Genomic DNA, 13,652 nt, shown 5'->3' with positions numbered 1-13,652 from the left:
AGCACAGGAGAAGTAGCCATGTACTCACATATTATCTCATAAACATGTCAGTGCTCATAAAGTATCGACATATCAATGATAGACGGATAGATAATAGATTGATAGATATATAGATGGATAGATAGATAGTTAGATAGACTGTGTACAGTGTCAGGGTGCACTATGACCTGCAGGGAGACCACCGGACCTAGAGAGGAGTGGTAGAGCAGGAGAGGTAAGTTAATTTATTTATTTATTTTAAGGTCTGATCTGAGGTCTGATACTGGGGGGTCTGACATGGAGGTCTAAAGGAGGTCTGATCTGAGGTCTACTATGAGAGGGTCTGACATGGAGGTCTCGTAGGGATCTGAGGTCTTATATTGGGGGGGTCTGACATGGAGGTCTAATTGGGGTCTGATCTGAGGTCTGATATGGGGGTCTGACATGGAGGTCTAAAGGGGATCTGATCTGAGGACAAATATGAGGGGGTCTGACATGGAGTTCTAATGGGGATCTGAGCCGAGGTCTGATATGGGGAGGTCTAATATGAAGGACTAATTGCGGTCTGATCTGAGGACTGATATGGGGGTCTGACATTGAGGTCTCAAGGGGGTCTCATCTGAGGTCTGATATGGGTGGGTATAACATAAAGGTTTGACTGGGGTTTCATTTGAGGTTTAATATGGTGGTCTGATCTAAAGATCTGATATAGAGGTCTGAGGATCTGATATGGGGGTCTGATTTGAGGATCTGATATGGGAATTTGATCTAAAGTGTGATATGTGGGTCTGATTTGAGGTCTGATATGGGGTGTCGGATCTGAGGATTTGATATAGGGTCTGATATGAAGATCTGATATGGTGGTCTAATTTGTGGTCTGATATGGGGGTCTGCTCTGAGGTGTGATATGGGGGTTTGATCTGAGGATCTAATATTAGGGGTCTGATCTGAAAGGTAAGGTATTTTTTGCACTGGAGCATAATATAAGGGGGTATTTTCATAAGGGCGCACATTATAAGGGGGTATTTTTTGTACCGGCACACATTATAAGGGAGTATTAATTTGTACTGGTACACATTATAAGGAGGTATGTTTGTACTGGCACACATTAAAAGGCATTTTTCTATTGGTACACATTATAAGAAGTTTTAGTACAGGGGGGCTATGGGGAACATGATGACTAGTATGGACACAATGGCGGCATTATTATTATTGGAGGCACTATTAACACTATGTACTGTGGGAGATAATTATTTCTATTGGTGCAACTTTGGGGAGCACTATTACTGTGCAGTGTACCCTAGCACAGTATCAGCTCGACACAATTATTTTTTGGGGGTATTATGTTTACACTGTTTGTGTCAGGAACACTATTTGCTGAGCGCAGTTATTTTCTAGGGCACTGTGTGCCAATAATTATTGAAGGGGGCACTATCTGTGTGGTGCCAGTATTTTCAGGTGGACTGTTTCTGCAGTATAATATTGGGGAGCATATTGGGCATAATATTGGGGGTGGCAGGATGGATTGTTCAGGAGGTGTGAGTATGATGGAAAAGTACGAAACTAAGATATCTGTCTGTCAAACTCTGCAGAGATGAGAGATGGCTTAAAGAAATCATCATGGCGGTCTGGTCTGAAAGGAGAAGAACATCTACATCAGAGGAGACATCACTGGATATAAGAGGAATGTGGTGCTGTGTTGCCCTGTATGTTTTGTAGCATTGTATGTAATGTTGTAAAGTATGTATTTAACAGTAGGGCTGGAGGGAAAGGGTTAGGTTGAGAATTTACCATTTTGGGGGGTGCCATTTCAATTTTTGCCTCATACAGCAGAAATTAGAACCCAAGCTGAACTCTTTCACCAGGGCCCATGAGCCTTTAGTTACACCCCTGGATAGACAGATAGATAGTCCAAAAGCAATAGAAAACAGCAGCACTGTCACTGTGAGGCAGTTAGGAGCAATATCTCTGGGAAAGTTCCATTAGTAGATCCAAATTCAAATGATGAGGACCCATTTGTTGGACCCATTTGTTCCCCAGATAGATAGATAGATAGATAGATAGATAGATAGATAGATAGATAGATAGATAGATAGATAGATACTGTAGATAAGACACAGTAGATGGGCGTTTGTCTTTTTTTCTGCCTTATACAGTTATTTTGTTACTGTGTTACACATAAAGATAATCATCACAATCTGTTTCTCAGTTATTGCAACAATTACTAAACACAGAAAGTATAGAAGTTATTCTCACAATCAGTTGCTTGTCCATCATTAATACTGACAAGGTATAGTTTGCTTCAATCAAAGTCATATCTGAATTGGTGGCAAAAAAGGAACTAAAAATTAGCAATATGATTGTATTCTAAAAACAGCACAGGCTGGTATTGAACATTGTTTTCTATGGTACAAACAGCAGCTCCAGATTTTAGCTGAAGATCTATGTGAAATATGAAACACAGGATACATAAACCTTTTTTTGTTGTTTTATTTTTATTTTTTTAGAGGCAATTAGTTGGCATTTTATGCCTTTCTTATTGCTACAAAAATGCAGCATGCTGGGGCTTTTTGGTATTTTTATGGCATTGAGATAATACCTTCTCTATAGAGGAAAATCACTGGTGGTAAGCCAACAAAGAGAGAAAAAAGCATGGATCGCACATCCCCATGCTGTGCATTGATCTAGTCCGACTCGAGGAGACAACCTTGGCATGGTGAGTTAATCTTATGCATTTTGATCAAAACCTATACCAATGTCTCATGTACAGTGCGTATATCAGGGGGCTGTATACTATTTATTACATTGAGAAGTGATGGTAATTGTGCTGAGAAGCAGTTATAGATCAATGCATAGCATGTGGATGTGCAATCCATGTATTATTATATTTTTTGGGCATTCTTCACTGGTGGTGAGCCACACTGTGCAAAAAATGCCAGAAAAAAACACCAGAAAAACCTCAGGTGGGAAAAAACAGCACTTATTATGGCTTTTTTTAAAAGATGAAAAACACATAAATTCCTAGGTGTAATGGCCCTTAAAAAGGACTTAAACACACAGGGGGCAATTTATTAAGACTGATGATTCATACATCAGCACAAAATAAAAATACATTGATATGAGATGTAGTGTTGATCGCGAATATTCTAATAGCTAATTTTTATCGTGAATAGTGGCACTTCGAAAATTTGCGAATATCTAGAATATAGTGCTATATATTCGTAATCGCGAATATTCTCAATTTTTTTCATCAGTACCCATGATCCCTCACTGCTTCTTGCGTGTGGGCCGATGGAAAGGCTGCAATATCTTTGACTTTAGGAGTAGTGTTGATTGCGAATTTTCATATCGCAAATTTTTTATCGCAAATTTTTATCGCTAATTTTCTGATTGACGATTTTCACAATCAAGAAAATAATGACTGGAGATCACAAATTCACCCCAAAAAAAATCACCAAATATCGCAAATTCGAATATTGCCCAATATTGCTCATCACTAATGAGATGCTCCAAACTGATTAAAGGTGCATCCTGGTATATCTCAGGACGTCCATGTGCCCGAAACTGAAATCTTTGGACGTTAGATGCTGCATGGATTTCAGGTATAATGTCTACATGTTCTCTGTTGTAGATAATGGTACATTTTGTCGGACTCTCTAGACTGTACCCAGGCTCCAGCCACGTTGTTGGAAAGTGTGGAGCACAGAGCAAATGGACAGAAAGGTGCAATTTTTTTCCACAAAAGAAGACTGGAGCAAAAGTTTGAGACATTAAGGTTTCCTTTTATAGCGGCTTGAGGAATTCCCCTGATGACTTTCATCTGTTGACCAAGATACAATGCCTTTGAAAGGTTTACTTTCTGTTAATGTGACCCAAGATTTGTTTCCATTGCTTTCTATACTGCTTATGATTAAGGTGTCCATACACCATCAGTAGCTTTTGGCTGGGCGCTCGCTTGGCTGGCAGCCATCTCTCTTGACTCCCACATACAAGTACAGGCTCTGTTCGGCCACACGTGTATGTGTTTTCAATGGGGAGAGAGGAGAACACTGGTGGACACCTCTGGTGCCGGCTTATCTCCTGGAGCAGCAAAAGGATGTGTGAAAAAAATTCCATTTGCCCATTCCTTCTCTCCCCTGACATCGTCTGTCAGGGTAGATCCAAGAGCTTCTCGTGCACAAAAATGGCAGGTTTGGCCAACAACACACAAATGTGTATTACAATATTCCAGACCCATATGTACACAGAATGCAGAGCAATTGAAGTCAATGGGTATGCAAAAAAATGTGGATGGCACAAGGACCACATCCGTATTTTACAGGTCCACGATTTGTGGACCGCATAACAGATACAGTTGTGTGATTTAAGCCTTACAGGGAGAGAGTTGCAGCAGAAAGGAGATAGGACACAATCCTTGAGTTGTCTGCTTCAAGAGGATCTAGCAATGAATGAGGAGATCTCCTCTGGATCCATGTGAGGTACATGGCTGGTCCTGTTAGAAATATGTTTTTTACTTCTATCATGTCATAAGCCCTTTAAAGGGGTTTCTGAGACTACGAAAAATAAACCAGTCTGCTTCCCACCTCCACCCCTCACTCCAAACAGTGTCTAGACAATTTTTCTAGAGCTAGAACTTCAGTGAGGACTTTGACTAATCACATTCACTTAGCAGTTGCTTAACATTAAATGAGATGTGAATCCATAATCCACATCCTTTGGTTGGTCCCAGGCTTTTCTTCTCCTTTGGTACTCCATACTAGTCGTCTCCAACTGGTGGTTCTCCAGCTACCATGAAACTACAACTCCCAGCATGCCCTTCCAGCTGGGCACTATTTGAAAAACCTGCCCAGAACATGTGAAGACCCTAGATGACTGGTGTCACATCGTTGCACATACTTCAATACTGATGCATTCTCTGTGGCCTTCAGTTAATCTTAAACACATTTACCGAATAGAATTTTATCACATACTTGTTAACAACACATACAAGTGGTAAGATGAAAAAGACCCTACGTTTTATGTGGAATATCCAATCAAATTTATTAAGGAGCAAGACAGCAGCTGTTCTCAGTCTGTAATTTTCTAATCCAGGGATTTGTCGGCTATATTAGCCCACACAAGATTTTATCAGTTCATATATATATGCAAACGTCTTGCGCTAAAAAAAAAAAAAACGTAAATCGTGGCAGCCAGTGCAATGGGACAATTAACAAGGGGAAAGAAAGAAAGAAGCAAAGAAAGAAAGAAAAAAAGAAGGAAAGAAAGAAAAAAAGAAGGAAAGAAAGAAAGAAAAAAGAAGGAAAGAAAGAAAGAAAAAAAGAAGGAATGAAAGAAAGAAAGAAAGAAAGAAAGAAAGAAAGAAAAAAGAAAGAAAGAAAGAAAGAAAGAAAGAAGGAAAGAAAGAAAGAAAGAAGAAAGAAAGAAAGAAAGAAAGAAAGAAAGAAAGAAAGAAGGAAAGAAAGAAAGAAGGAAAGAAATTAGGCCTGCTTCACATGTATGCCGTGATCTGGCACAGTGGGTGCAGAAAATGCTGGAGGAAAACTGAGCCAGAACTGATCCCATAGATTTCTATGGGATCGTTCACATACATAGGGCGCCTCAGTTGTAATGCTGAATGTAAAATAGCACCAGAAAGAAAAAGGAGGGAGTCTCGGAGGGAGGATGGATGGAAAAATAGATGGATAGATCTTTTCACTGGAGATACACACAGCTGTCTTTTAGGACACATCTCTCTGTCCAGCTCAGAGAGATGTCCACTGCCAAAACTGACACCACCACAAACAATACTGACCCCATAAGATACTATACGATTAGTTTTGTCTGCACGTCCCAGTCCTTTCTTAGGCCTCTTGCACACGAACATTGTGCATCCGCAATTTGTGGTCCCCAATATACGGGCAATGTCCGTGCGGCGGCCGGGACAGATCGAGACCCATTCAAGTGAATAGATGCGGAGTGCACATGGGCCGGTGCCTGTGTATTGTGGACCCGCCGTATGCGGGCCGCAATATGGCCAAGGGTGCACAACGTTCGTGTGCAAGAGGCCTTAGTACTGGTATATTGATGTCCATGATAGCAGCGCATGTGACCACATATTTAGGCCTCTTTCACACTACCGGGTTTTTTTTCCGTTTTGCGGTCCGTTTTTTGCGTTCCGTATACGGTCCGTATACGGAACCATTCATTTCAATGGTTCCGCAAAAAAACCGAATGTGTTCCGTATGCATTCCGTTTCCGTATTTCCGTTTTTCCATTCCGTTGAAAAGATAGAACATGTCCTATATTTGGCGGCAAATCACGGTCCGTGGCTCCATTTAAGTCAATGGGTCCGCAAAAAAAACACGGAACACATACGGAAATGCATCCGTATGTCTTCCGCATCCGTATCCGTATGTAATTACTGTATACTGTATATGCCATACGGAAAAACGGAACGGAACAACGGAACGGAAACGGAACCACAACGGAAGCAAAAAACGGAACAACAGATCCGTGAAAAACGGAACGCAAAACACTGAATTCAACATACTGTAGTGTGAAACAGGCCTAAATTTGTTAAAATGGGATGTTTATTATTTTTGCTTTAAAAAGACCAAGGAATAGATTGAAAAAAAGATAGATAGATAGATAATAGATAATAGATAGATAGATAGATAGATAGATAGATAGATAATAGATAGATAGATAGATAGATAGATAGATAGATAGATAGATAGATAGATAATAGATAGTATTTTTCATACATGAGCTATTTTCCGACTATAAGACGTGGTGCACATACATCAGTTGTGTCCAACCATATTTGCGGAGCCTGACAGGAGTAGCGTATGTGTGGCGCTCTATAGTCGGATCCGTGTTTATAGCAGGCAGCAGTTTTCTGTCCAGGGCTATTTCACATCCAGCATCAGGACCAGGCAGCGGATGAATAGGAAGAATCTGATAGAAAACTATGAGATCAGTTCCCTCCACCTTTTTCTGCCCCAGTTCTGTACTGAGCTGGACCCCAGACATATGTTAAGGGGATCTACATTCACTGATCTGTTGTTTCTGTGAGACATTATGAAAATATTACTGAGTAGAAATGACACAATCATTATTTATAATGATGTCATTATAGTTGATGACATCAGAGGAAGAACCCTTCATGTACAGACAGATATAGGGCTGCTGACCACTGCTGGACTGGTGGTGGTACCTGTACTGTTAGGAGAAGCTGATGTTCTCCTGCTCCCAGCATCCTCCTCTCTGCTACTCTGCACCTGTGTAACAAGAAACACATTTTTATTAATAATCATATTAAAATCCTATCCACCCATCAGAGGTATTATACATTCTCTGTGTCCTTGCTTTATGGCACTAAGTGTGTTTGTCTCAGTGTTTAATACTTAGAAGAAATGCAGGCAGCTCATTGGTCAGATCATCCCACGTGACCAGGAGCCTTTCCAATGCCGAATTCTCAATGGTGAGAGAGCAGTAATGATCCCTTATTACAGAGTAACCTGAGACTACAGACTGCTCATAGATCAGTCATACCATAGAGAGAGAGATAGAGAGAGAGATAGAGAGATAGATATGAGATAGAGAGATAGATAGATAGATAGATAGATAGATAGATAGATAGATAGAGATAGATATACATAGATAACAGATAGAAAAAAAATTATTAGATAGATAATAGAAAGAAAGATTACAAAGATAGATAGACGATAGATAGATAGATAGATAGATAGATAGATAGATAGATAGATAGATAGATAATAGATACTGGATGATTGATTGATTGATTGATTGATTGATTGATAGATACGAGATAGATATAAGATAGATAGATAAATAATGGATGATAGATATATAGATAGATAGATAGATAGATAGATAGATAGATAGATAGATAGATAGGAGATAGATAGATAGATGATAGATAGACAGACATCGATGGAATATGGATAGATACATTTTAGATAGTAGATAGATATATGATAGATAGGTAGATAGATAGATAGATAGATGATTTCAGCCACAGCTTATATTGTAGATGTGGACTGGTGGTATACATAAGGATTATGTGATGAATGGAGGAACATGAGCAGTTATTACAGATATAATATCACAGCTCTACCAGGATGGGAAAGTCACCCTCTCTGCCCATCTGCTGCATCATATTCTCTGGACCAAGACAAAACCGGGACTGTGCTCTAAACATGGAAGGACCCCGAGAAAACAGGGCGCCGGCCCTTTAAGAGATGGAGCCACAGACTAGCTGGGTAATTGTAACCCACAATAAATCACTTAAGGTTAATCAATCAAAAATATATAAAGATGATAGATAGAGGGTTCCTTGTTTTTAATATTAAATAATTCTCCAACCACATTAAGATTGTCTTCATTAAAGGGAGATTAAAACCAATATCGGGATATATATATATATATATATATATATATATATATATATATATATATCTCCTCCATATATATCTCCTCCATAGTACTATGTATACTCTTCTATTTTGTCTCCATACAGATATACCAATATAAAGAATGGCTCTGAGCCTATGGATGATATATTTTATGCCTTTCCAATTCCCAGGCCTTCAGTACATGCAGAATATCCGACCTCCTCTACAAGATGTATGAAGGCGCCTATAAAATCCCATATTTCCAGACCAGGATTGTGTGGCTGCCGAGCTCAGACCCTGTCCCCCATATACCCCCATAGACCCCCATAGACCCCCATGTACAGCTCGTCTGTCGGTGACAAACCTGCTTCTCTCTATTCACAAGAAAACCGCAAGGATTTGTTACAATGACGATGTTCATGTAGCTGAATTCTGTATGTAGCATTTTACTATGAAGCTCTCCTGTGTATTTTATATTTCAATCCAGAATAAAAACATTTGGTTTAATTAACACACAAATATGTATGACAATAGAAAAAAAAAACTAATAATTACTATCACCATCAGCGATGAATGCATTATCAAGAAATATATATATATATATAATAAATAAAACAAATGAAAGAAATATTAATTGGTTTACTAGATTTCCTAGATTTATAACACTTTTATCTCCAAGCAGACATATCCTGTAGATCTGCAGTTACATAGGCGGCTCACATGCAAACATTTAAAGGACAAGATCGAATATAAGGAAAATAATACAATATAAAATGCGGCAATGACACATAATAAATACAATAAGGTTCCACAAACACAATGCACATCATAGATGGAATAAACCTTCGTCTTACCTGTCATTCTTTATCATTTTCGTTGTGGTAAAATAATCTCTCCCTTTTACTAACAGAAGAAGAAGGGAAAAAAACAGATAAAAATGTTTTTTTTTTTTGTCTTTCTTTCTCTTTTTTCGTTGGGATAGTATTATCCTGATTCAATAAAGGCTGGGTGTTGTGTGTGTAATGTAATTTAAAAATATATATGGCCAAACAAAATGATAGGGGTGGTGGTGAAGGGGGGGGGGGGGGGGGGAGAAAGTGACAAGTGCATTAGGCATTATAATTCAGCTGTGCTCCACCTACCAGCCCTGCCTGGTAATTAATGGAGCTCCCAGCCTGAAGACGCCTGCATTAGGTAGGGAGAGGCGAGGAGAGAGCGAGAGACATGCCATTGGAGATAATTGATTACATCCCAATCAACAATAACTTGTTAGCCATAGTCAATGTATCAGTCTCTCTGGTTTCTCCTCTCTCGCTCCGGTTGAAGGATGAATTTAGTTGGAAGTAGTCTGAATTCACTCTGAGGGGAGCAGCAAGGTTATAAGAAGCTGGCAACTGAGGTACCTTGGACAATAGTGGAAAAAGTCATCATCACGATTGTGGAATCCTTATCTGCTCCTTCACACCTCCCTCCTTCCCCCCTCCTCCCTTTTTAAATTCATTTTAACCTTGCCTTGCAAAGCCTTTAAGAAGACAGCAAGGAGAAAGACATTGGACTACTGGAGAGAGAACTTTTTTTTGGTAGACGCTCTAGTCTTGGGTGAAGTTCTCCCCAAAAAAAAAAAAAGACAATGACATCTAAGGAAGAAGCCAAACCATCTTCTGTGGAAGAGAGAAGGAGAAATGCCTTGGACCACTTACCACCTCCTGCAAATTCTAACAAACCCCTGACTCCATTCAGCATTGAGGACATCCTGAACAAGCCCTCAGTCAGGAGAAGTTACACCATCTGTGGGACAGCTCATCTGCTGTCCACTTCGGAGAAGCCCCCTCCTGCAGGGTTACCTTTGTCCAGCAGAACACTTCTCTCCCAGACCTCACCTCTATGTGCCCTGGAGGAACTAGCCAGCAAGACCTTCAAAGGTCTGGAAGTCAGTGTCCTGCAAGCTGCTGAAGGTAAGAAGCATGTTATTCTAGACAGATTCGATAGAAAGATGATAGATAGATATATAGATATATATTTAAGTAGGTAAATAATACATAATTCGGAGATAGATAGATAGATAAATAATGTTCAAAGAACAAATAATGAGGCAGCACTCCAAAGAAGGTGAAAGTGGTGGACCCCTTTATTACCCCAGTCGCAATAAACGGGTCCACCACCCTCACCTTCTTTGGAGTGCTGCCTCATTATTTGTTCTTTGGACATTATCTGTGGATTCGTACCTGGAATCTAGGAGGGATTGAACCCAACTTCATTTTCTTGTTAGGAGAGTGTGCTGCTGTCGTTTTTTGTTTGTGTAGATAGATAGATATTACATATTATTTAAGTGGGTAGATGGATAGGTAATTCAGAGATAGATGAAAATTTAAAAATATAAATTAATCCTATGATTTAGTAAAGTTTGCATGAATCTTGATTTGCCCAGTTTTTAATTATTTCCATCTATAGCCTAACCCATTGTCTGCATATTTTGGAGGCGGCCATAGTCTACCATTTGTAAATATATATTTTTCTTAAATGGTTACTTTCTATAAAATGACATTACTCCTCACAAATACTGATGAAATACTGATGAAATAATGTTCTCCTTTCAGGACGAGATGGGATGACAATATTCGGTCAGAGACAGACTCCAAAAAAGAGGAGAAAATCCAGAACAGCTTTTACAAACCATCAAATCTATGAGCTCGAAAAACGCTTTTTATACCAGAAATATTTATCCCCTGCGGACAGAGACCAAATCGCCCAGCAGTTGGGACTGACCAACGCTCAGGTCATCACCTGGTTTCAAAACCGAAGAGCGAAGCTCAAAAGAGACCTAGAGGAGATGAAAGCAGATGTCGAGTCAGCCAAAAAAATGAGCCCTACCTCAGTGGAAGCTGTGCTCACCATCTCTGAACTTGAGGAGACAGAGTCTCTAGGTCTAGACGGGTCTAAGGACAGGTCCAGGTCCCCCCATCATGTCCTGGGCAGCCACCTTCACATGTCTCCTTCATCCCCCTTCACAGAACAGCACACCAGCAAAGAGTGCTCAGAAGATGAGGAGGACGTGGAAATAGATGTTGATGACTAATTTATTATTATTATTTTCATTTTTTTTTATTAAAAGACATTGAACTAAAAGCAAGAATGGACAGTATTAATGCTGCACTTGTGTCCTACCCTCAAATCATGATTTACACCCAAGACAATATTTTTTTTTTCAATTAAAGCAATAAGTAATATTTAAAAAAAAAAAAAAAAAAAAGACTGAAATGACTTCGGCTGCCCAATCAGGTAGTTTCATCTTTTATTTGTATTTTTGTTTTTGTTTATTATTATTATAATGATTATTATTTTTTGGAATGGTGCAATTGTGTAAGGCGTCTGTAAAATATATATTTAAGCATATTTTTTTAAGCTTTGATTTTTAATCTAAATACAATCTACATATCACCTAGCTTTGGGGGGAAAAAAATCACAATCACTATTTTGCAACAGAAATATTTTCAATTTTTTTCTCCAGTATCCGGCATTATTCTCTTGCATGTAAAGAAAAAAAAAAACAATAAAATGAAAAGTGCACGATTTTTTTCCTTTGATTTTATTTTTGCTTGCTTTATAAATTGTATTGTTGTCATTTTTTTTATTTTTTTTACCACTTGACATGTCTACATCACTCTATATTTCCTTTGATCAATCAGACTTAAAAAAAAAAAAATTCAATCATTTCTACACGGCTCTGCCATGACAGCACTTTTTTTTTTTTTTCACTTTTATGCGACTGTGTGGTTTTTAAAAGAAAATAATTCTACCTTTCATAAATTATTATTATTCATACAAAGGAAGTCGAAAGACGTATTTTTACTTGTTTCTAGGAGTTTGCATGATACAATGAGATGCAACCGATGGCATACTGCATACAAAGTTCTATACAGATTAAATGTACAGGCAAAAGATTTCTTAGGATTGTACAAAGATAAAAAAGCATTGTAAAGGCCTGCTATTTAAGTTTCAATTGCCAAAAGCAATTCTGCATTGTTTACGTTATTTTGAAATTGTACAGATTTTTTTTTTCCAAAATGAAATAAAATAAACTACATTTTAATACTAATTGAAATACCGAGATGTTATGTTAATATATATATATATATATATATATATATATATATATATAGATAGATAGAAGATAGGTAGATAGATAATAGATATAGATAAAGAGATATATAATAGATAGATATTAGATAGATAAATAATAAATAGATAGATAGATAATATATATAGATAGATATTGAGATATATAATAGATAGATAATAGAAAGGCAGATAGGTAGGTGGGTAGATATATATAGATAGATAAAGAGATATATAATAGATAGATATTAGCTAGATAGATAATAGATATAGATAAAGAGATGTATAATAGATAGATAGATTAAAAAAATAGACATATTTTGACATTTCTGCAGCAGCTCTGGTGGGTTCCACATGTATCTACCTTCCTCTGTTTGTCCTCAGCCTCCTGCAGAGGTGATTCTGCTTGTGTGTCTATAGGTTTTTTACAGGTCCAGAGTATAATGGGGACTTGATTTCTAAAGTGTGCCTTCCTGCCATCCTACCTCCCTGCTTTCCTACCTTCTTGCCTTCCTTCCTACCTTCTTGCCTTCCTACCTCCCTGCTTTCCTACCTTCTTGCCTTCCTACCTCCCTGCTTTCCTACCTTCTTGCCTTCCTACCTCCCTGCCTTCCTACCTTCTTGCCTTCCTTCCTACCTTCTTGCCTTCCTACCTTCCTGTTTTCCTACCTCCCTGCCATCCTGCTTTCCTACCTTCTTGCCTTCTTACCTCCCTGCCTTCCTACCTTCTTGCCTCCCTACCTCCCTGCTTTCCTACCTTCTTGCCTTCCTACCTTCCTGCTTTCCTACCTTCTTGCCTTCCTTCCTTCCTTTCTACCTTCTTGCCTTCCTACCTTCCTGCTTCCCTACCTCCCTGCCATCCTGCTTTCCTACCTTCTTGCCTTCTTGCCTTTTTGACCCAGTAATGCAATGTTTTGCTTTTCTATGTAAAATTTATGTGAGAAGCTCCAATCTGGTGGAGTTTTGGGCCAGTTTCTCCGGGGCTATATAAATCTCTCTCTCTCTTTGAAAATGGATGGGGCTATAATTTTAGCGTAAAGCATGAAAACTGGGGACAAATGAGTCGCCTTCCCTGATGTGACAAGTGACAATGGCCCGTGCAGAGCCTCCTGCAGTTCTCAATGCTGAGACAAGCGTGGCCCTTCAGAGTAAAGAGGAGAA

General features: G+C 38.8%; 1 protein-coding gene and 2 long non-coding RNA genes across 3 annotated transcripts in view; 2 read left to right on the top strand and 1 right to left on the bottom strand.

Moving 5' to 3' along the window:
- The window catches only part of LOC122941037, a 47,145-nt gene that overhangs the window by 21,654 nt on the left and 11,839 nt on the right, over positions 1-13,652 (top strand). The gene's annotated exons all lie outside the window — the stretch shown is intronic.
- LOC122941035 lies at positions 4,984-9,616 on the bottom strand. Its single transcript, XR_006390408.1, has 4 exons — positions 9,518-9,616; positions 9,230-9,278; positions 7,175-7,238; positions 4,984-5,137 (listed from the first exon to the last, which is right to left on the bottom strand). It is a non-coding gene; the product is annotated as an uncharacterized LOC122941035 (long non-coding RNA).
- On the top strand, positions 9,341-12,388 carry LBX1 (ladybird homeobox 1). Its single transcript, XM_044298018.1, has 2 exons — positions 9,341-10,330; positions 10,973-12,388. The coding sequence occupies exons 1-2, from the start codon at positions 10,006-10,008 to the stop codon at positions 11,449-11,451; spliced, it is 804 nt and encodes a 267-aa protein (XP_044153953.1). The 5' UTR covers positions 9,341-10,005; the 3' UTR covers positions 11,452-12,388.

The sequence above is a fragment of the Bufo gargarizans genome, chromosome 6 (genome assembly GCF_014858855.1).
Source record: "Bufo gargarizans isolate SCDJY-AF-19 chromosome 6, ASM1485885v1, whole genome shotgun sequence".
Lineage (NCBI taxonomy): Eukaryota > Metazoa > Chordata > Amphibia > Anura > Bufonidae > Bufo > Bufo gargarizans.
Note: the sequence above shows the minus strand (reverse complement) of the source record. Positions and strands in the feature narration are given on the sequence as shown.

Coding starts and splice junctions, on each gene's coding strand:
- LBX1 (XM_044298018.1), top strand. CDS start 10,006: ATGACATCTAAGGAAGAAGCCAAACCATCTTCTGTGGAAGAGAGAAGG. Junction 10,331..10,972: donor TGTCCTGCAAGCTGCTGAAG/GTAAGAAGCATG, acceptor TTCTCCTTTCAG/GACGAGATGGGATGACAATA.